We start from the raw sequence: 20,667 nt of genomic DNA, 5'->3' as shown, positions 1-20,667 counted from the left end.
AAATTAAATGAGATGCATAAAACCCCACATTATCTCATTACCTGGTGAAGACAACGTCGTCTCACTCATCCACAGCATTCAGGATGCTGAGCTTCTTCAATCAGTTAATAAGTCATATGTAATGTTCTTTTATAAAGATTGATCTGCATTTGCAGCCAAATCATTTATCTGGGTGCAAAATTAGACGAGTCAAACATTAAGTTTGGACACATTTTCTTTCTTAGCCTCAGTCTTGAGATTTTATTTCTCTTTCTTCTTCCATGCCACGTAATGTGTTTCCACCGTCTCCTCGTGGTGAAGCATGGAGCTTGTTTGAGACTTAGAAAAGTAAGAAATACAAACAATCGTATAAGCAGATCTAAGTAAGCTGATCTGAAACGTGTGTAAAACAGAGATTTACAAAAATGTAGATAGCACCAGGTCGACATATACAGTATTTTGTTAAATGGAAGAGACTAGTGTCCACACAAATGATGGCGAGTCAGCAGAGACCCGTAGCAGCATTTTGATTCGTTATCAATCCCAAAACAAATGTATTTTTACACCAAAACAATGCAGTCACTTCATATAAGTTAAAAAAGTTAAAATGACTTAACAATTATAATAAAAAATGCCCTATAGAATACTTCAGGGAACTATTGACAAGCTCTACATCCACATACGTGCCCCTTTCTTCTGCCTCGGTTCAAACCAGCTAAGTAGATCCCCAGCACAACTGGAGGCACTGGGCCAAGAACGTTAAGGGGGATCACTTTTACATTTGAGTTCATTTGTATCTGTGCAGACATGGTTTGGGAGGAGAGGACAGAAGCAGAGGAAGACACTTGAGACTAATTAAAAACACATACAGAGAGTCTTTCTTTCAAAACCTGCAGCTCAGTTGCTACTTGTCTCCTTTTGGTCGGTGGCTTCTTTGGCTGCGCAGTCTTTGATCTCTCCTTTCAGCTCAGCTAGCTGCTCTGAATGGATGGCCAGGGTCCCATTCATCTGGGCCAGGTAGGAGTCAGAGTGCCTCTCCAGCTCTGCCCTGATCCTCTCCAGGTGTTCTGCCAGCTGCCCCAGGCTGCTGCACTGGCCCTCCACTTGGCTCACCCTGCTGCCAACATCCTTCACCTCTTTGTGCACCTCCAGCGCCGTGCTGCGGCAGCCCTGCAGCCCTCCTGACAACTGCCTCTTTAAGGCCGCCAGCTCTCCCTTCAGCTGTATCAGCCGCCTCTCACCAGCTCCAAGAAGGGAGGCCTGATGACCCATGAGTTTGGTGATTCCCTGCACCTGGTTGACCAGCTGATGCTCTCTATGCTCCCATGATGAGTTAGCATGACCTACTTCAGTTGCAATAAAAGTGATCGAGTCCTTTAGGCCCTTCAGGGTGCGATTCACAGAGTTGATGTTGACCTTTAACAGCGTGATCTCTCCCTGGACGGTGCCCTCTGTGTCCTCCTGAGCAATCCGGAGTAGCAGGTTGTGCAAGGTGTTGTTTAGGTGTTCCAGCTGATCAGAGTGGGAGTCTAGACGGTCCGTCATCTTCTTTCCCATTCCCTTGCACTCTTCTTCTACTGCAGTACCCTCAATACCCCCTTCTGGTGGGGTGGATGGTGCACAAGAGGAGGTGCAAAGTAGCTCTAGATCAATCAGCTGCTTCTGAATTCCACCCAGGTCTCCTTCCACTCTTCTCCTCACAGACTCGATCTCTGTCTCCAGTGCAGGGACCACTTGACCCTCCAGAAGAGCCGGACTGGTGGCATTACTTAGTTCCTCTACAGCAACAAACACTCTCTCCTCCAAGGTCTTAAGCTTGTCTTCCAGCACAGTCCTAAAGCCATCAAGAATACCAGGAAGCCCATCAACTCCATCTGGTCCACCAAAGGTAGCATTGAGTCTGCCCTCAATGTCCACCAACCGGGTCTCGATTAGGGTCTCTATTTGGATGCATTGTCCGGTGAGGTCTGTCTGAAGCTGGCTCTGAGATTCTGTCAAATCTTTCACCGCCTCCTCCAGCAGCAGCATGCGCTGAGACAAGCTGTTCACCTGTAATTTTCAATAATTTAATCCATTAGACACTCGATGGACCATGCAGTCATGCATCATTATGTCGTTTCACCAAATGAACTTTATGAAAGGGGTTTTATGATTTGGCATTTTTACTTTTTTTGGATTTTAAAGAAAGATTCATGGTTATGTACTAACTGTGTACTATGTGACAAATTACACATTTATGGGATTTATGTTGGACTGAAATGACTCATACCTGTCCACAGCAGCTCTCAGTGAGAGTTAGACCCTGAATCTGAGCTTGGAGAGAACCCAAATCCTCTCTGATCCCAGTTTCTCTGCCATCCAGAGACTGCTGCATCTTTTCCTGACCATCCATGTGCTCCCTGTGGCACTGCCTCTTCACCTCCCCAATCTTCGCATCACAGTTGTTCTCCAGGCCAATCAGACGTTGTTCAAAACCATCCAGGATGTCAGCTCTCACTCGAGCTAGCCTAGCGTCCAAGATTTCCTCCAGAACAGAGACAGAGTCAAGTTCATGGATGGGTTTACCCGTGGCTTTCTCCAACAGCTTCTTCAGCTGGCCATCATGTCCTAGGACCATTCCCTGATGACACACATCCAAGAGAAAAGAGTAAGGAGAGTTGGTGAATGAAAAGAGGGATGTACGAACAGACAGAAGGGAAATCGAGCACCAAGTCAGAACACCTGAATCTCCTCCAGAATGTGTGTTTTGGCTCGCAGCTCATCCCTCACTTCTGTCACTCTTCCTTCTAAGTTTCCAAATCCAGGGTAGGTCTCTCCTCCTTCCAGACCATCAGGGGTCCCATTTGGGATCACACCAAATCCCACTGTGGCGTCGTGCACCCGTGGAGTGTTGGGCAGAAGTGACACAAGAATTTTATTGGTGTCTTCTCGGAGAGATGTACGCAGTCGGTCCTCCAGACCGACTACCACCCCGTTCAGGGTGTCGAGACTCTGAGTGAGGCGGCGCAGGTCCTCCTCCATGCGGTCCAAACGTTCACCTGTGACACCTGTGGTGCTGAATTTGTTTCCTGGAATTTTTTAAAAAGCAAGTAAGCAGGTGACGGACTCAAAAATAAATTCAGGCCAAAGAGTTCTCACCGTAGTTAGGTTTTCCTCTCCCAGGAAGCAGCTGTCCAGTCGGAACATCAGGGAAAGGTTTGCCAGGCTCTAGCTGACCTCCTTCAGGCTTCTGGTCCACAGGGGCTCGTGGGCCATGGGGGAAGCCTTTGATTCCTGGACGATGGGGTAAACTTGGACCTATGATGTCAGGTAGTGATGTCGGCCCATCGTGGCATGCTTCTCCAGAGAACCCGGGACAACATCTCCACTCGAGCTCTGTCACAGTTTTAAATCCTACTTTGTACTTGGGCATAAAAAATGTTCTGTACCTAAAGGAGGAGAAAAGGCAGAACAATGAGTTTAATGTCCGTGTACATAAAATACGTCTTTTAACCTGATCTACATGAAGCAGAATGGGATGGGAGCTCCTCGGCGCACAGACAAAATAGATGAAGTTTTTTTTCTATGGGATTAAACATGGATTAGAGGAAGATTAGGAGATAAAGATACAGTGTGGTGTAAATGGCGCCACATCAGAGGATTGGATGCGGGTCAGCACCCAACTTTAATTTTATCTTGTTTAAAATCAGACTCCCCCTCTGTCTCCCAGCATGCCTGCACAGATTGAACTTTTTAAAAGATAAAATCCACTTTCATTTTCCCCGTGTGTGGGCTTTTTAAGTACATGCACGGGGTGACAGAGAGCAAAGTCGCTGCAAGATCAGATAATATATTATCAGGTCTGTGACTAAAACAGCCAAATTAAATTGAGAAATTAAATTATGAACTGTGCACTGGAGACTGGTGCCTGATCTTTTCTGTGCCAAGTGTGTTTTGATAATTCAAGTTATTCACCAAGTCATAAGGATAGTAGGAGCAGGACCTCATTAGAAATAGAAAATAATTGATAACCAAGAAACAAATCTTAAGCATTTTTATTCTAAAATGACAAAAATGTAATATTTGATCTCAATCTTCCAACTAAGAACACATTAGTTTTTCTTGAAAAGACAACTGTTAGTATTAGAAAACATCCATCATGGAGGCTGAAACTCTTCTCACCACTAGAGGGCAGCACTAACACATAACATTTAGTTAGCTACTTGAAATAAACTATAATTCATATGAATGTCACAATCAAACACACCGTGCTGTTTAGAAGATGATTCATAGCGTTTTTCTGGTTTCTACTGACTGACTCACATGACAACAGGACATTTCTGGCCCCAGATGCACTTTGTGGTATATTCTGCCTTCACGTAGGTTTCCACTCCATCCTGCATGATGCATGTGATGTTTCTCTGGACCATGTAGGCGCAGTGGTTTCTGTGGGCATTAAAGAGAGACGAGAGTCTGACTACATATGCAGACCTTATTTTAGTTTATTTTCCTGCAAAATCAGCATGTTTAAGTGATACTTTATGAGTGACTGAAGAGTTGCCTCAGATTAATTATTACATGTTTGTAAAGTGAAAGTCAACTCAGCTTATTCTCTCAGACGTAAGCATGTAAAACATCAGCCTTCTTAGGCCTGTGCTTCTACTAGTGACACTCAAGTGTGAAGACAACAAAAAAGTGACAGGTGTGTTTATTGACTGAATGTTGTTGCTTTTAGAGATTGATCAAATTTACACTTTGAATCAAATGTGTGAAAACGTCCCACATTAGCACCTGGCTGCAAGAAAAAACATTGATTTTGAGGAAATAATAAGTTAATACAGCTTTTGTAATAAAGTAAAATAAAAAAGTACATTATTTTTACCCACCATGGAAATTTAATTATATAGCTAAAAAGATAAGCACCACCAGACCAGATAGAAAGTTTTGACACATTTTTCATGTTATTCCAGGTTTCTTCGTGCTTCAGAAGAAAAAGGCATCCATCTGTTCACATTGTCTCATGATTTCCAGCCAAGTTTATATTTCAGTGCTAACAAAGGAAAGGTGAATGCTTATTGTTGTTTATCACAGAGAATATTCATGCTGTCTGATTTGTTTGTCTCTATTTTTAGATTTGATCCAGTTCACATGAGAAAACTTGTCTGATGTGTTAATCTTGCGTTGAGGTAAAAATGCATTTCTTCTCTCAAAAATGTCAATCTTGCTGTTAAATGAGCCCAGGGATGAAAACAGGCTCATCTACTTGCAGGAATGCATCTTTGTGAACCTTTTACTCTGTTGAATGATGAGATTGTTCCTCAAAGACAATAAATAAATAAATAAAAATAAATGAAAACCCATCTTTAACTCATCTGGTGCTTGTATTTACATTATGTTGCTGCACTCCCCATTTGTTTCACAACTGTCTATCATATTTAAATTTAGCAAGTTTTGGTTTCTGACAGTTTTCTAAAAGTCAGATTTCAAACCCTTCAAATGTTCTGTGAAGGGAAGCAAATTAAGAGCATTAAAGCATCAAATCTTGCTCTCAGTGGAGGATCTGGAAAAAGTTACCTGGAAAGGGGGCCACACAAAAATATCCCAACAAACACACACACACACACACACACACACACACACACACACACACACACACACACACACACGACTATGTTGTAAAGTGCCTTTGGGGGTTCTAATACCTTAGAAGGTGCTATATCAAATACAAGCCAGTTACCATGAAGACAAAATTCACAAAGAACTGAACAGGCGAGATTTAAAGATGGAAGCTGATTCATGTTTAGCTACACTGGCATCATTCAGATGATTTAACTTTTACTATGTAAAGACCCTGTTTTATTCATTTATTTATTATATGGGAAAGCAGTACCTCAAGAGGTAGATGCTGCTGTTGTGTCCTTGGGCAAGACACTTCACCCGGCTTGCCTATGTAGGTGGTGGTCAGAGGAGCTGATGGAACAAATGGCAGCCTTGTCTCTGCCAGACCGCCTCAGAGCAGCTGTGGCTATGAAGCAGCTCACCATCACGGGCTTTGTGGTAACACGATAGTGTGTGGAAAGCACTTCCTGGAAAAGTATTATATAAATCTAATCCATTGTTGTTATTATTTGTTTTAATAGAGAATAAGTCTGTTTTAAGTCAAAATGTAATTCATTTATGAAGAATATCACTTAGCGAGCATGTCCAATCCTAGGGTAACCAGCAGGTTTTGTGGTTTCTCTGCTCCAACACACCTAATTCAGCGGTGAATCACCTGTGCAGCAGCTCATCAGGCTCTGCAGAATCCTGTTGATCACCCGCTGATTGAAATCAGGTGTGTTTAAGCAGAGTTAAAACTAAAACCTGCTGGAAACTTGCCCTGGACACCCCTGACTTAAAGGGTTTTCAATCCTGAAAATGTTAACTTGTGCCTGGAATCAAACACAGCAGTTCCTGCAACACCCTGGAGGTGAACCTTCACTGTCCCTCCTCTTTCTCCTCCCAGCCAGTGCAGCTATAGCAACTGCTAAATGTTCCTCTGGCCTCTGTGGAACACAGGAAATGATGATCGAGGCTCTTCATACTCACACGTGAGGAATTTCTTACATTCAGAGGGGAGCATTTAGCAGCACATCATGCAGTACTTAACGTTACTCTGCAGCTGTTTTCGGACAAATAGTAGGTGCCGAGGGGAGAGAGGGAAGGAGGGGCACGCGGCTGGGGAGGGTCAAGTTAACAGGTTCAGAACGCTAACAGGGAGGACAGTCAGTTGGAGTCGGTGGGAAAACACTGCCCCGCTGCAGCTCGCTGCAAATCTCAGACTCTGCTGACAGAGTTTATTTGTGTGCCACCAGTTTGCCCGTGTTGACATATGTTAATGACAGCGGAAGGAAAAGGGCAGGAGCTGCAACGACAGAGCTCCTTTCATGCCAGGCTGACAACCTGCTGCCAGGTCAAGCGTTGTTAAGGAGGCAGAAGTTACAACCTGCACTGATGTGGTGTGATGGGAGCACTTAAAGCAATTCAGGCTCACACACACAATTACAGCAGGCTGCTGCAGATGATTTTCTTAAAGAAACAAAAAAACAAAGCCAATCTGACTGGAATGACAACAGCACTTACAGGAAATGGGTAAAATAAATGAAAACAGAACGCTTAAAGCGACACCACCCTTCTTTTTCGGTGCATTGTTCTGCTCACCAGATCCTCTAATAAATACCTTGACATGTGCAATGTTACAGACCAGCTAATAATTCTCTTTCACACTTTTCTTCTCTGGACCACACTTGCCGTCTCTTTTTTTCTCCTTTTTTAATGTCCCTGAGAAAGTTGAACAGAGATCACTCCCTGTGCTGTCATCTCATGAGCTCCGTGTGCCTCTGAGAAAGTTCACAGAGCCAGAGCATTTTCTTTTTTCTATTGTTTGTCTTTCTCTTTTTTTTCCTGGTCAGGCGTTAACATGTAATCTAAATCAGATTTAATGGATCTGGTTTATCAAACGGGTCGAAGAGCTTTATGATTTGTTTTTTGAGTAGGTGAAAGTTGGAGAAAAGCTTGCGACAGCTGACAGAAAGCAGCTTAGCCAGTGTGAGCCGAGCACAGAGAGCTGGTGACCCTCCCCAAATGCAGCTCTGATCGGTGAAATGAAAAATCCGTTGGACTTTTGTTTGTTTGGTAGTTTGTTAAATGCACAACTGATCGGCAGCAAAAAACCTTTAGACTAACACAATTAGTGAACTCTGCAGAAACCCAGATGCACATGAAGAGAAGAAGAATCCGTGTGTGGCTTTCTGTTTCTCACACTCTCCTCAGCGTGCCTGTTTTTACAGATTTTTCAGTGTCATTTGGGTCTATGAGCAATATTTCATCCTGAGTGTCTCACAGACAGGCTCTGGTTCTGGGATAAACCCTGTCCTTCTGCACTGCAGCATTAGTCAGGGCAACAGCAGGTCAGCTCTTCTGCTGTGCAAAAGCAGACTCTAACTGGGTGAGTTTCATTCTGAAAGGCAGTGATAATATGGTTAAAACAGCACAGACCACACGTACCTGATGGCAAAAATTGACCCTTGAACCTTGAAAATCTCGTATGTGCTGGTCTGTTATTGTCTCAGTTATGTCCAGCTGCTGAAGGATAGGTGAGAACTTTGTGTGTGCGGGAGAAAGTCCAGCTCGAGGAAAATGGAGCTAATCTGGGGATTTTCAAACAAAGATTTAGAAAAAGAGAGAAAGCTTTGATTCATCCACCCATTCACCCATTTTCATACGCTTATCCGGGATCAGGTCCCTGGGGGCAGCAGCCTAAGCAGAGAGGCCCAGACTTCCCTCTTCCCAGCCACTTGGGCCAGCTCCTCCGGGGGAATCCCAAGGCGTTCCCTGACCAGCTGAGAGTCATAATCCCTCCTGGGTGTCCTGGGTCTTCCTTTAGGTCTCTTCCCAGTTGGACATACCCAGAAAACCTCACCAGGGAGGGGTCCAGGAGGTATCCTAACCAGATGACCCAGCCACCTCAACTGGCTCCTCTCGATGTGGAGGAGCTGCAGGTCTACTCCAAGCCCCTCCCGGGTGGCTGAGCTTCTCACCCTATGTCCTGCAGAGAAAACTAATGTTGACTGCTTTTATCCGCGATCTTGTCAAGACCCAAAACTCAAGACCATAGGCGAGGGTTGGAATTTACATCAACCAATCAAGAGCTTTGTCTTCTGGCTCAGCTCTCTCTTTACCATGACATAGCAGTTCAACGTCCGCATCACTACAGATGCAGCACCAGTACACCTATTGATCTCGCATTCAAGCATTCTCTCACTCGTGAATAAGTCCCCAAGCTTTGTTGCATAAGAACCAAAATTGGAGGAGAATGAAGAGAATCAAAGGAGACCTTAGTGAGTCCATTCTGAATCAACATGGAGACTACTGTCTAGCTCGTGCTCGCTTGCAAAAGTAGGAGCAGCGCAAGTGACTCCGGGTCAAGCCAACGTTATTCATGTTCTAAAAGACAACCAGCTAAATGAAAAACTGCCACAGCAATATATCATCATATTTCACACCAACAAAACATTCTTGACTAATCCCAGAGCTTTCCTCTTTCCTTCCTGTTTCCACATTGAGTTTTTACAGGCTTAAAAACAAGTTCCTCTTCCTGTAAATCCCCACTTCTCAGGCAGCGCAGTCTCTATAAGCTCATGCACACCAGAACAACTGGCCGTGGAGAAGAGATGACCAAGTTTCCAGGGAGATGTTGCAGAAGTTGCCTTAAATATTTTCTAAATTTCATTCTAAACTCTACATTTAATCCAAGGTGTGGACGAAGTGTACAAAAATGTGATGTTGCCGTCGTTGGCCAACATGTAGGGAGATTATTAAATCCGAATGACACATTTTTAATTAAATTTTCATTGAAACAAACACACTTCCATGGGGATTACACGTTATTACATAAGCAACAGAACGTTGTGATGATTTATGTGTAACAGTCATGTTGTTGTCAGCTGCTGGGCTGCTGAAGTCACCTGAGAGACTCAGTCATTAAGCTCTGTGGAGCAGAAGCCTGGAGCTGATGTACTTTTAAACAACAGCATAAAAGTAACTGAAATGTTCAGAAATTATGCCAGAATAAATGGTTTGCATTCATATAGAGAAGACTGACAATAAGATAAGGTTTAATTTGTTCAGAGTTTACTGTAAATCAGAAGGAGATTGGTGTGGACTTGTTGTCCAACAGCCAACCTCATGAACGATGATGCAACCTGACTATCTCATTCCTGGTTTCTTCCCCTTCTGTCAGGTCCAGTTGTGTCTCCACGTGTTTACACTCGTGTGATCTGCTGTAATAATAAATGGGTGTGTATCGAATACACACGTAGCTATTACCCTGTTAGCTTTTGCAGAAGAATGGACTATCATCAAAGGTTGAACTGAAAATGTCCAACAGTTATGTCAGCATAAATCTGTACATGAACCAATTCAGCTTGGTTGTGGTGGTTTTGGTCAAAAAAATTTATTTTCTATGCTTTAGTTTATTTTTGTTTTCCATGTTTGAAAGATTTACTTGGAAATGCTTTAAAGGTGTGGTTCATTGGTTAAATCAATACATTTACAGCGGTCTCTGGTAGGAATTAATGCCTTGCAAGCCATATTTGGGGCAAAAAAAGCCCAGAAAGGCTTGGATCAGCACTGACAGACCTGCTGCTGCAGAGAGTGGCTGAACACGACAGGATTTGGAGTCTTATTTTCTGATATTTGGGCATCTCGTCTTGGATTGGATAACAGCAATGTGACTACCACTGATTTGCAATGTGGATGTTTTATCTCCACAAATAATTGAAGCCTAAACACAAGATAAAAGGAGAAGGAAGCAAATCTGAGGCCGAAACGTTAGCAAACAAGGTAAAGAACAACTTTTCTCTTCAGTGTTTAAAAAGAACTAGGAATTGGGAACTGGAGGAGCTTTTCTGTGTGGTGGATTTGCTAATGCTAGTGGTTAGCTTCTTCTAGTCGGGGCATTCTCTGCTGATTCCTGGACACTAAAGCAACACCAGCGTTCCCCGTCACAAGTCAAGGTGGGTGACTCCCTGAATTTGTGACAGTGTGACATAGGTCTGTTAGGATTTTCAAGTCCTAGCGTTTCACCATCTATTTTCTATCAGAACAGTTTCTATCAGGAGATAGGTGTAGGAGACTATTTTCATGTTCAGTCTGCATGAAAAACTCGGGGATTTCAGCGATTCAGAGATTTCTTTAGGTAAACTCTTTCTTTTGGCATATCACATGAAACGTATAAGTTATGACCTCTTGGAAAATTCAAGAAAACACCCAGACTGTGGGTAAAAACTCAAGCTGGTCCACACCCTTGATGAAGCATCCACATACTGATCCAGTTCATCCAAACTTTTCTGTTTACCTTATGATGCCTGAACTTTTCTTGTCCAATCAAACATCCCTGTAACTTTCACCTTCGATGGCTCAAAATATTGTCTTTTTACTTCTGTTAGTTTGAGGCATTTTTCTAACCTCTAGTTTGGTCCCAGAGTAAATATTTCTAGTTTAGCTCAACAGCTTTACAGCATCCCTAGGGAAAAGCAGAATTCCCATCTTAGATTCTCATGTGGAGATTCAAACATCACACCTCCACCCTCCCCTGACCTAAAACAAGTTACCTTTTCAGTCCCGCGTCTCATATCTGTGCATTTATTTTATTTTGAAATGAGAAAGCTGCAGGTAATCCTTGGTTTAATTATTTCAGCATACCCGTCATGCTTCTGTCTGCGTTCCTGATGTTTAATCTTCTCCTCCTCTGCTCTCATGTTTGTTGCCTTATCTCTTGTTTCGACACTAAAAGGCTCACGTTCCTTTTTTACTGAGCCCTCTCTCACCTGCAGGGGTCCCTGACTGTTTGAACTCTGGCCGCTGCTGTTGGCTCTGACAGATTTATGACTGGTGTGGGACGAATAGCGGACTATTGAGTCTTTTATAAGACATTTAATAGCCATGTCTATAGGCCAACAAAGCTCATCCAGCATCTGTTGCTTTTTCCTATATGCTCTTAATGATGCCTATTTCTAGCCAGCTGACATTTCTTCTAGCTGCTCTGAGTTGACTGAAGTTTCTCATGGATAATGACTTGAGTTAAAGATACTCCCAGCTCAAAGACCGAGGGGATTCCTCTGACATTCAGAGAAAAGGTCAGCCAAGCCAGCGTTCATTATTATAGCTGAAAAGCAGATCATCAGTTACACTTTTAGTTTGGTTGATGTCAATCGTTGCTAAAATATACAATACAATACTTTCTGTGGGCCTGCTTTCACATATTTCTTTTATTTTAGTATTATTAGAAAATTATGGGAGAACATAATTTCCTTTGACATTTTATTTTTGGATTATTCTTGCTAAACTGGGAAATATTAAATGCATAGGAAGAAAAAGAAATAACTCACTTATCCCTAGGCATTTCTTAAGCATATAATCTGCTTTTCCCTTTGTGCTTTTAGAACTGAGTTTTTAAACAGTATTACTGGATTTGTGTAACTCGCTGCAGCTACTGTGAAAGGTAAAACCCTCCAGACTAAGCAGGCAGCAATGCTGGAAAACAAGAATACGGGACAAACATAATCTTAAACAGGACCAAAGAAGTTTGAATAAAACTTGTGTTCAAACACTCATAAAAATGTTAATAAAAATATAATAAGATACTTTCCACTTAAATCTGACAGCTTTCTGTGTCCATACCAGACCAATGCTAGACATAAATCATTTTGTTACCTGATTCAATGAGGATGGTTTAATTTTGTCCCTTTTCCCCTGAATAAATAAATAAATAAATAAATAAATAAATAAATAAATAAATAAATAAATAAATAAATAAATAATCTTTGAAGCTCATTATGACCACATTTATTTGGGGGCATCAACAAGTGTTTTATTATAAAAAAAATGCTCCCAGTGGTTATGCTTTTGTTCATTTTTAAAATCCCATTTTCTTTAATTAATCAGTTACAACTTCACTTTGAACTAAAGATACAAGTCACCTTACTGTTGCGTTCGCTTGTAATCTACTAGCCTAGTGAACTAGATCAAATTCTTGCTTTGCAAAGTTTGGTCTAGGAACGCTCCACTGGAACCTCTGCAGCCCCTAACAGCATTCTGGCTGGCCAATCACAGCTCTCTAGAGGGGTTTCAAACACAGAAAGAGCTGTGATTGGTCCATAATGGTGGGCCAATCATAGTGCTCTATCTGCTTAGTGAACAAATCACAGAGCTTTATCCGCTTTATGGGCCAATCAGGGCACTTTATATGCCTGGTGGGTGGGATGATGCAACAGAGTGAAACAAGATGGCGACAGCTTGTTTGAAATGGCTTTTACATCAATGTTGGACTATTAGAACTTGGGCTTCATTAGAATCAGGAGCAGATAGATGTATTTAAGTGCTTTTTTTTTTTTTAGAAAAAATGATGTGTTTTCTCCTTCAACTGCGGACCGCCTCATTTACCGATAGCTGTTGCGGTGAGTATGTCACATTCATTGTCCAGTAGCATACGGAGATCATTTGAAAGACAACGGTAGAACCCGCCCCACAACCAAGAGCCGTCAATGGAGCGTGGCCAGACTAAATAATACATTTATTTAGTCTGGCTTGCCAGGCTAGTAATCTATTGCATTTTAATATACTTTACCCTGCTTGTTTCCATATTTGCTTCAAATATGTGTTTAAACAAATAAAAGTCATTTTTTTATGTTACAAAAACCAACAGTCATCCTTGAGCCACTTGTAATAGCTGCCAAAAGCTTGAGGTGTTGAAGAAAATCTGAAGGGACAGAGTGTCTCTCACCTTTGTCTTTGTGGGACACATTAACATGTATTTGCTCATGCACCGCTTTCATTAGAATCCGTCAAGTAATCTGAATCCTCACTTTTCTCTTATATCAGCAGGATACAAAAGTCTGCATCAGGAACCAGAGCAAGATCTCACGTGTATGAAACAGTATGACTCGCAAAAGAAAGCAGGCACTGCTGTAGGTTTAAATTATTTCTTCCTACAAAGTTCAAAATTATGGGAAATGCAGAGGTTCGAGGCAGCCCAAGTCTGAAATTGTAGAAGTAAGTGTATTTCACAGCAGACATTTTAACTTCTAAGAGTGAGGAACATGCAGGTGTTCTAATGAGGCAATTTAGGTCTTCAAAGTTCTTTGAGTTCATAAAAGCAGCTCAAATTAACCTGTAATTGATGCTTCCTTTGTAGTGATGCTTCCTTTGTAGTGATGCTTCCTTTGTAGATGCTTCATACAAAATCATGGTTGATGGCTTGTAATTGATATAGAACCCCCCAAGGTGCTTTACAACACAGTCATTCACACACATTCACACCCTGGTGCTGATGAGCTACATAGGCACAGCTGCCCTGGAGGGCACTGACAGAGGCGAGGCTGCCGAGCACAGGTGCCACTCCAACAACCACCAGCAGGTAAGGAGGGTGAAGTGTATTGCCCGAGGACACAACAGCAGCATCATATGATGGACATGTTCGTTAGGCAGCAGATGCAGAAATGTTTTATGAGTTGCATCCAGACTGAGTTAAAATCAGAATAAACATGCCTGCACACATTCTTCTGAACATAGCCTAGTTCTAGTAAACATTTGGTTAACCCTAAACAAATAAAAATCTATCATTATTTTGCAGCGCAAAGAAGAGACAAGTGTCTCGCTGTTACTAAGAAACCCTTTTGGTTTTTACCTGATGAAACATCACGTTTGATAAATAACTAGGTTGTTGGAGCTCAGGAGTTTACTGCCCAGTCTTAATTTTGTCCCTTTCCCCCTAAAAAATAAATAAATAAATAAATAATAAAGCTCTTAGCAGGAGTTGCTGCTGCTGCTGTTCTCCACTGGACTTTCAGCCTAAACCATAACCTTTAACCTCCATCAACTCAGTGACCTTTACCCCTCTGATCTCTGTCTCATACATCACAGAAAATCCTTAGGATACATCTCTAATCTCATCAGTGGTGACAAGCGACATCTGCTGGAGTTCTAGTTGACTGAAGAGCAGAAACTGCTGATGGCTGTTCTGGATTCAGCTGTTTTACAGGGAACAGCCATTGTGCTAGAAGAGATGCTAAGGATGCTGTTGCAGTTCAGAGCATTGCAATTGCTGTTCTGAGAATGTGAAACTTAAATTTTAACATTCACATATGTATTTTTTATCTTGCACTCTTGTGCCAAAACAATTTTTAAAAAGCAGCTGTAAAATCAATACATCGCATCTGCAATAAAGCTGTGACAGGTACAGTGTTGCTACTGCCAAAGATGTCACAGTCAGTGACTGGATGGCCACACATTTTCTCACAGCAGCAAGTGGTTGCTTTGAATGAAAGAAGTCACTGTGAAATCAAATCACTCGCTTTGCTGCCAAAACATAGATGATAATTGAAAAAGACGTCAAAATGTCTGCAGAACACAAGTGGATGAGAATTTGGGAATACCTCACCAGAACAAGAGAGTTTTGTAAATGAAAATGTGTTTTCAGAGAACTCTCTCTCTCTCTCTCTCTCTCTCTCTCTCTCTCTCTCTCTCTCTCTCTCTCTCTCTCTCTCTCTCTCTCTCTCTCTCTTCTCTCTCTCTCTCTCTCTCTCTCTTTCTCTCTCTCTCTCTCTCTCTCTCTCACTCACACACACACACACACACACACACACACACACACACACACACACACACACACACACACACACACACACACACGTCAGATATTTTTAAGCCCCTGTTTCCACTGACCAGTCAGGCTGACAACAACTGAGCACGTATAACCGGAGTGATCTGACAGTGACCTGTTGGGCTTGACACAGGTCACCAGGTCTGGTTTAGACTGTGTGTATTCTAAAAGCAAGAGAATTGGGATGGAAGCACTTTAAAACAGATTAAAGTTCATCCAGAACCAGATTTATGTTCTTGTACCATCACAGCTCTGCAGAATGGATGTTGGCCCAATTAACTCTAGACTGCAAACATGTCATTAGATTGCTGTTGATATTAAACTTTTACCTAATCACGGGAATATGTTTGAGATCCAACACTGGAGGCCTTTTGGCTGTGACTCGATGAAAAGCAGGACACTGAACACAAAGCAACATTATTTTCTCAGCATCTGCGTGTTTGTTCTAAACTCCTACAAGGTTATAAAGTTTCGGTAATTAGCTGATTAAAATCCAGCTTTCTTTCTAACTTGCTATCTGACAGTTATCACTGTAACCCTGGGTTAGACTACATGTGTGAGCTCTGTGGCTTCTAATGACTCACTGGAAGATGAATGGCAGTCACCACCTGGTGAAGCTGTGACAGGTACAGTGTTGCTACTGCACATAGCCTCAATATTTCTCTTCCCATACAGAAAATAATTTAGGGCATGTGGCTGTATAAATATATTTTCCCAGCAGTAATTAAAATGAATTCTGCCTTAAAGGCATAGTTCGGATCATTTAATGTTGATTTCTGTGAAAAGGTCATTAACATTTTACCTTTAATGGATAGCTTTTGAACGGCCTCAGTTGGGAAAAATGTTAGTACTTCTGGTTGGATTGACAAGCTAACAGCTAGTTTGAGTGAGTTCCAAAGTGGATTATTTGTCATGACTCCCATCCTTCACCCTCCTCTGCCTCCTCATTTACTCTCATTTTTCAGCCTTCATTCAGCTCACCTGGTCCCCTCACCAAGCTCCTGACAAGCCCTGTTTCCCTGACAACCACCATCAACTCCATTCATCTCACCTGTTCCTGTAATCAGGTTCATCTCACACACCTGCTTCCCCTGCTTTAAAAGAACCATCCAGCTACCCAGTCTCTGCCAGATTATTGAAAACATTTGCCAGTAAATTCTCCAGCCATCCACCCTGCCTGATCTCTGCCTCCGGACCTTGTTTTTTCTCCTGACCCCTGCCTTGAACTCTGCCTGCCATCACGACCCTCGCCTGTCTTCTACCACGTGTCCAGCCTGCTCTCTGTACCTGCTTGTGCCGATCTGGTTTTGACTCACGCCTGCCCTCCGACTCTGTCTCCTGCCTCGCCCTCCTCTGGTAACTCCACAAAAAGTAAAAGATTCTTTTTAATATACTTTTACTGTGTTTGGCATCATTACGGGTCTTCTAAGTTCAGCTCATAACATTATTAGCATCTTTGTCTTTGTCTTCACACTGAACATGCGTACATACACATAGTAATACACACAACATAAGTAACTTCTCCTTGTATTTTTTTTTTTTACACATGTTCAAAAGGGAGTAGGAAGAAGCATCAGCTTATTTAATCCCGCCCCTTTCTAGACATTAAATAACTAATAGTTAATGTTGTCTGGTAGTTTTTGGCAAATTACTTTGCAACATATTCACACAAATGGCACATGGTTTTTCAAGATCATATCATAAATACAAACATCTTAAAATCTTAAAATAACTTTGCAATAAAATATGTCATCAACTCACATGAACTCTATTTTATTATTAGTTTCACAGCAATAAATTAGCTTTGCATGCTTTTGTGGCATTTCTGTTACACTTCAAGTTGGAAAGCATTATTTCTACTCATAGTGCCAAACTGACAACAATTAAAAAAGTTTATATAAACTGTTATGATCTTAATTTAGTTGTTTTGAAATAGAAGCCTAGCTGTTAGCCTATCATTCAGAACTCTTTTTCTTTCACACTTTGGATAATCACACCTCGCCGTTTAACCAGTGAAACACAGATGAGTCTAATAACTCTGGCTGAAAGAATAAGCTCAGGTGAGAAGTGAGTGAGTTTCTTTAATTTGCCTCTGGGATTAATAAAGTATCTTTGAATTAGATTTGAATTTGAATTAATTGTGATTCAAGGAGGAATGTGAGGATTCATGTTGTACTGAGAGTGCTTGAGGCTGGACAGCCTGGTTAATGGAGACAGTTGTGGATAATTTAGAGCCCAGCATTTTGCAGCCTCCTGCAGCAGTTTGAGGGGAGCAGCAGGTAGCTGGGGAGCTGTCCAAAGCCATAACAGCTCTCAGGGGAAGCCAAGCAAAAGAGAAGAGGGAGGAGGAATGAGGGGTAAAACTTAAAAAGACATCTTCAGGTCAAACAATCATCTCTGCTCAGGTAGACATACCTTTATGGCTTTGTGGTTCTCACAGTTTCATAACATCTTGGTAATGTTCTACTTTAGTGTAGCTTTTTTGTTTAATTAGCTTTGTTTTATCACTAGAGCCAATTGTGTCTTTGCTTTATTGATTGGACACTCTGAGTGCCATTCCCATCTGGCACCAAGCTGTAGGGCCAGTCTTATCCCTGACTCAGCCCCCCTTTGGGCCTTGGAGATTCCTTCTCCTGTCGGTCTCGCCGCTGCGCCAGTGAAACCACGAGATTGGTTTAGTTTTGTAATTTCTGCTTTTAAATCTTAAACCTCAGTCATTGATGTTTTAGACTGGGTGACATGATGGCTGTAGAGTACCAGGTAAGTCCAGCCAATCATTCATGCTCAAGTAGAAATAAAAGTTAGTATCTCTGCCATGGACTAAACACAGCACTTACTTGTGACGGGTCATGGGTTTGTTTGGTGAGTGGTGAGGGCTGAGTCCGGCCTTGTAGAGGTTGTATCTGTTTCCATAGAAAGGATTGATGTGGCCTCCATACAGAGTTCCTTTACTGTCCACCACAGAGAGCAACACTTCCAGGAGAAGCAACTGTGCAAGAAGTTGGCACAACTTGGTCCACATTGTGCCGTTTAAAAAAAATTTAAAAAGAGCTCCAGACCTTCAGAAAAGCAAGTGCCTGGTGATGGAAACAGTTTATGGAATGAAGTTGCTCTCCGCCTCACTTAAAGTCTTGTTTTCTTTCGTGGACTCTGAAGGAGGCATGGAGCTTGAGCAGCTAGAGCATCAGCAGCATCTCGCCCCGTCCACATTCAGGTCTCAGGCTATCCCCCAACGTTAAGTCTGACAGAGAAGCAAAGAAAGCTTGTGAGGCTGGAGAGGGAAAGGGAAAGAATGAAAGCAAAGAAAACCACCCAAAGGTGTTCTGGAGGAGGGGAGAGGAGAAAGAGGAGAGCGGGAGAAGGAAGAGAATGAGGGAAGAGAGTGTGAGTGCTTCTAAAGTTTAAGCTCCATACACACACACACATACACACACACACACACACACACATGCAAGTGTGTACGAGACCTGCCGATGAGGCTCAGCCCTCCAAGTAATCTGCACTCTGTATGAGTGAAGGGTGTGTGTGTGTGTATGTGTGTGTGTACAAGAAGCAGCGTGCAGCCCTGCTGCCTATGAAGGGGCAGGCAGACAGCCTCTATTTGCATATCCCACCCCAACTCCAGCCTGGCTGTCCTGCACATTGAGGAACGGGCTCACGGTATAATTCATGATTCTTCTCATTCTGCGTTTCATGTGAATGAAAACCTTCATGTGAAGAAACAACTCCAGACCAGATAAGAGAGGTGTAGTTATTTTATTATACTCTTCATCGGCTGCTGTCCTCGTGTTCCTCGTCTCAAACCAACCTTGTCTCCCACATCCCAACAGATCTTTTTTATCTAAATGGAATTTTTGTTTCCCTCTCCAGCTCCTTGGAGCAGCTGTACATCAAAGCGGTACCCTGGTGTGTGGTGCCATGTGTGTAGCTGAGGCCAGCAGCCAAGAGGCTGCAGAGCTGGACACAATGGACCTCCTCCTCGCTTCACTGAAGTTAGCCATTAAATATCCCAATAAGAGCTTCAGTCAACATCCACACCCAGACCCCCCGCTTACAATTTACTGCTCCTCTGGATTTTTAAATCCACTGCTTTCTGCCTCTTGAGCCTGTCAGTGGCTTTTTAATGGAAATTACTCAAATGAGTGCAGTTTCCAAAATAAGTCAGCGCCAGCGAGTGGTCGGGGAGTGCTGAGGTCTGAGAGATTTTTACAACGATTTCTTTCTTCATGTTAAAAGTAAGCAAGCAGGTGACAGGATGAAATGTCTGCAAACCACAAATATCATGAATAAACCCGAAAACTGAGAGCCAAGGAATCCTGCTCTCCCTGATGTTTAGATGGGCCATGCGTCACTTGCCTGATATTTTATGGAGTAACGATTGTTAAACGGTTATGTTCTTAGAGTTCTTCTAGATGCATAAACACTGGACACACCGTGTCTCCCTCCATGATGAAAACATAGAGTTATTAAAACTGCTTTATGACGATGATGATGACACGCTCGGGGTTAAACAGGTTTTGACCTAATGTCTTTCAGGTCCTCGCTATGCTTTACTTTGCACTGATTTATTCATCAGCAGCAAAGTTTCCATGACGATTGTATCACAGTGGGGCCATATAAGGCATGAGGTCAGCTTCAAACTCTTAATAGTGAGGCCACACCTGTAAACACATGCCCTGTGTCACAGACCCATAAAAATACCCATTAATTTGACCTCACTACAAGGTTTTGCATACCTTCAGTGACAACCATAATGTCCTCTTGAGACCTCATTGAGGTCTTGCTGAGTTTGTCACCATTCAGATTATATGATCATCATACTGTAAAGTATGAATAGGGTCTAAAGAGCTTTGATGTGGAACCTGAAGAAAAAATGTAACCTAATTTGGACTGAAATCCAGCTTTTCTAGAAAAACAAAATCCATCATGACTTATTCAACCTTTCCTCTCATGAAGAAGAATCAGGACAGTTCTCATGTGTTCTCATCTGGCTAATATTCCCAAGCTTCCTAAAGATAAAGGGACCACAGAGGTAAAGTCTAGATGGGATCAGGTCAGCAGAAAAGCTGCACACGTGACTTTTTACTGACCCACTGAAGAACAACAAGACAAAAATAGTATTTTAGTGCTGTGCCAAAAAGGAAGCACTCAGAGGAAATGGGTTTGATGCATTCTTCTCACCTTTGTGTTGACTGTGCGTCATAAATCTGCTCTATTTACTTTTCATTCACTTGTCAGCGTGAAAGAAAAACACTCATTTTCACAGTTTACACACAAGAGACACTTTGCCTGAGTGGAAATGTTTCTAAACGCATGCCAGACCGGTGCAGGGCACAGAGCCATGACAGTGAGGTCAGAGAAGATGAGCCTGGAGAAAGGTTTGATTTAAGGTCATCAGATCCCTTTATCTCACTCCATGTTGTGCACTGCAGTGCAATATAATATAAAGATGTACAGTTTTTCCTTTTCAGCTCACATCTTTGTAAACTTGAGTGTTTTTTTTTATT

The 20,667-nt window shown here is 42.3% G+C and overlaps 2 protein-coding genes across 2 annotated transcripts in view; one reads left to right on the top strand and one right to left on the bottom strand.

Annotated features, from left to right (window-relative positions):
* LOC139063350 (acidic proline-rich protein PRP25-like) overlaps positions 1-20,667 on the top strand; it is a 308,451-nt gene that overhangs the window by 112,251 nt on the left and 175,533 nt on the right. The gene's annotated exons all lie outside the window — the stretch shown is intronic.
* Positions 652-18,408, bottom strand: emilin3b (elastin microfibril interfacer 3b). Its single transcript, XM_015968074.3, has 6 exons — positions 17,998-18,408; positions 4,282-4,404; positions 3,118-3,407; positions 2,701-3,047; positions 2,249-2,599; positions 652-2,028 (listed from the first exon to the last, which is right to left on the bottom strand). The coding sequence occupies exons 1-6, from the start codon at positions 18,180-18,182 to the stop codon at positions 877-879; spliced, it is 2,448 nt and encodes an 815-aa protein (XP_015823560.3). The 5' UTR covers positions 18,183-18,408; the 3' UTR covers positions 652-876.

Source organism: Nothobranchius furzeri, chromosome 15, assembly GCF_043380555.1.
Source record: "Nothobranchius furzeri strain GRZ-AD chromosome 15, NfurGRZ-RIMD1, whole genome shotgun sequence".
In the NCBI taxonomy this organism is placed as follows: Eukaryota; Metazoa; Chordata; class Actinopteri; order Cyprinodontiformes; family Nothobranchiidae; genus Nothobranchius; species Nothobranchius furzeri.
This window is presented reverse-complemented; position numbering and strand designations above follow the sequence as displayed.

What these genes read in the sequence shown, in the direction of transcription:
- emilin3b (XM_015968074.3), bottom strand. Translation starts at nt 18,182, where the DNA reads ATGTGGACCAAGTTGTGCCAACTTCTTGCACAGTTGCTTCTCCTGGAA. An exon ending in GAGAGGAAAACCTAACTACG is followed by an intron (nt 3,048 to 3,117) that starts GTGAGAACTCTT and finishes AAAAAATTCCAG; the next exon opens with GAAACAAATTCAGCACCACA. An exon ending in CTGAGAGCTGCTGTGGACAG is followed by an intron (nt 2,029 to 2,248) that starts GTATGAGTCATT and finishes TGAAAATTACAG; the next exon opens with GTGAACAGCTTGTCTCAGCG.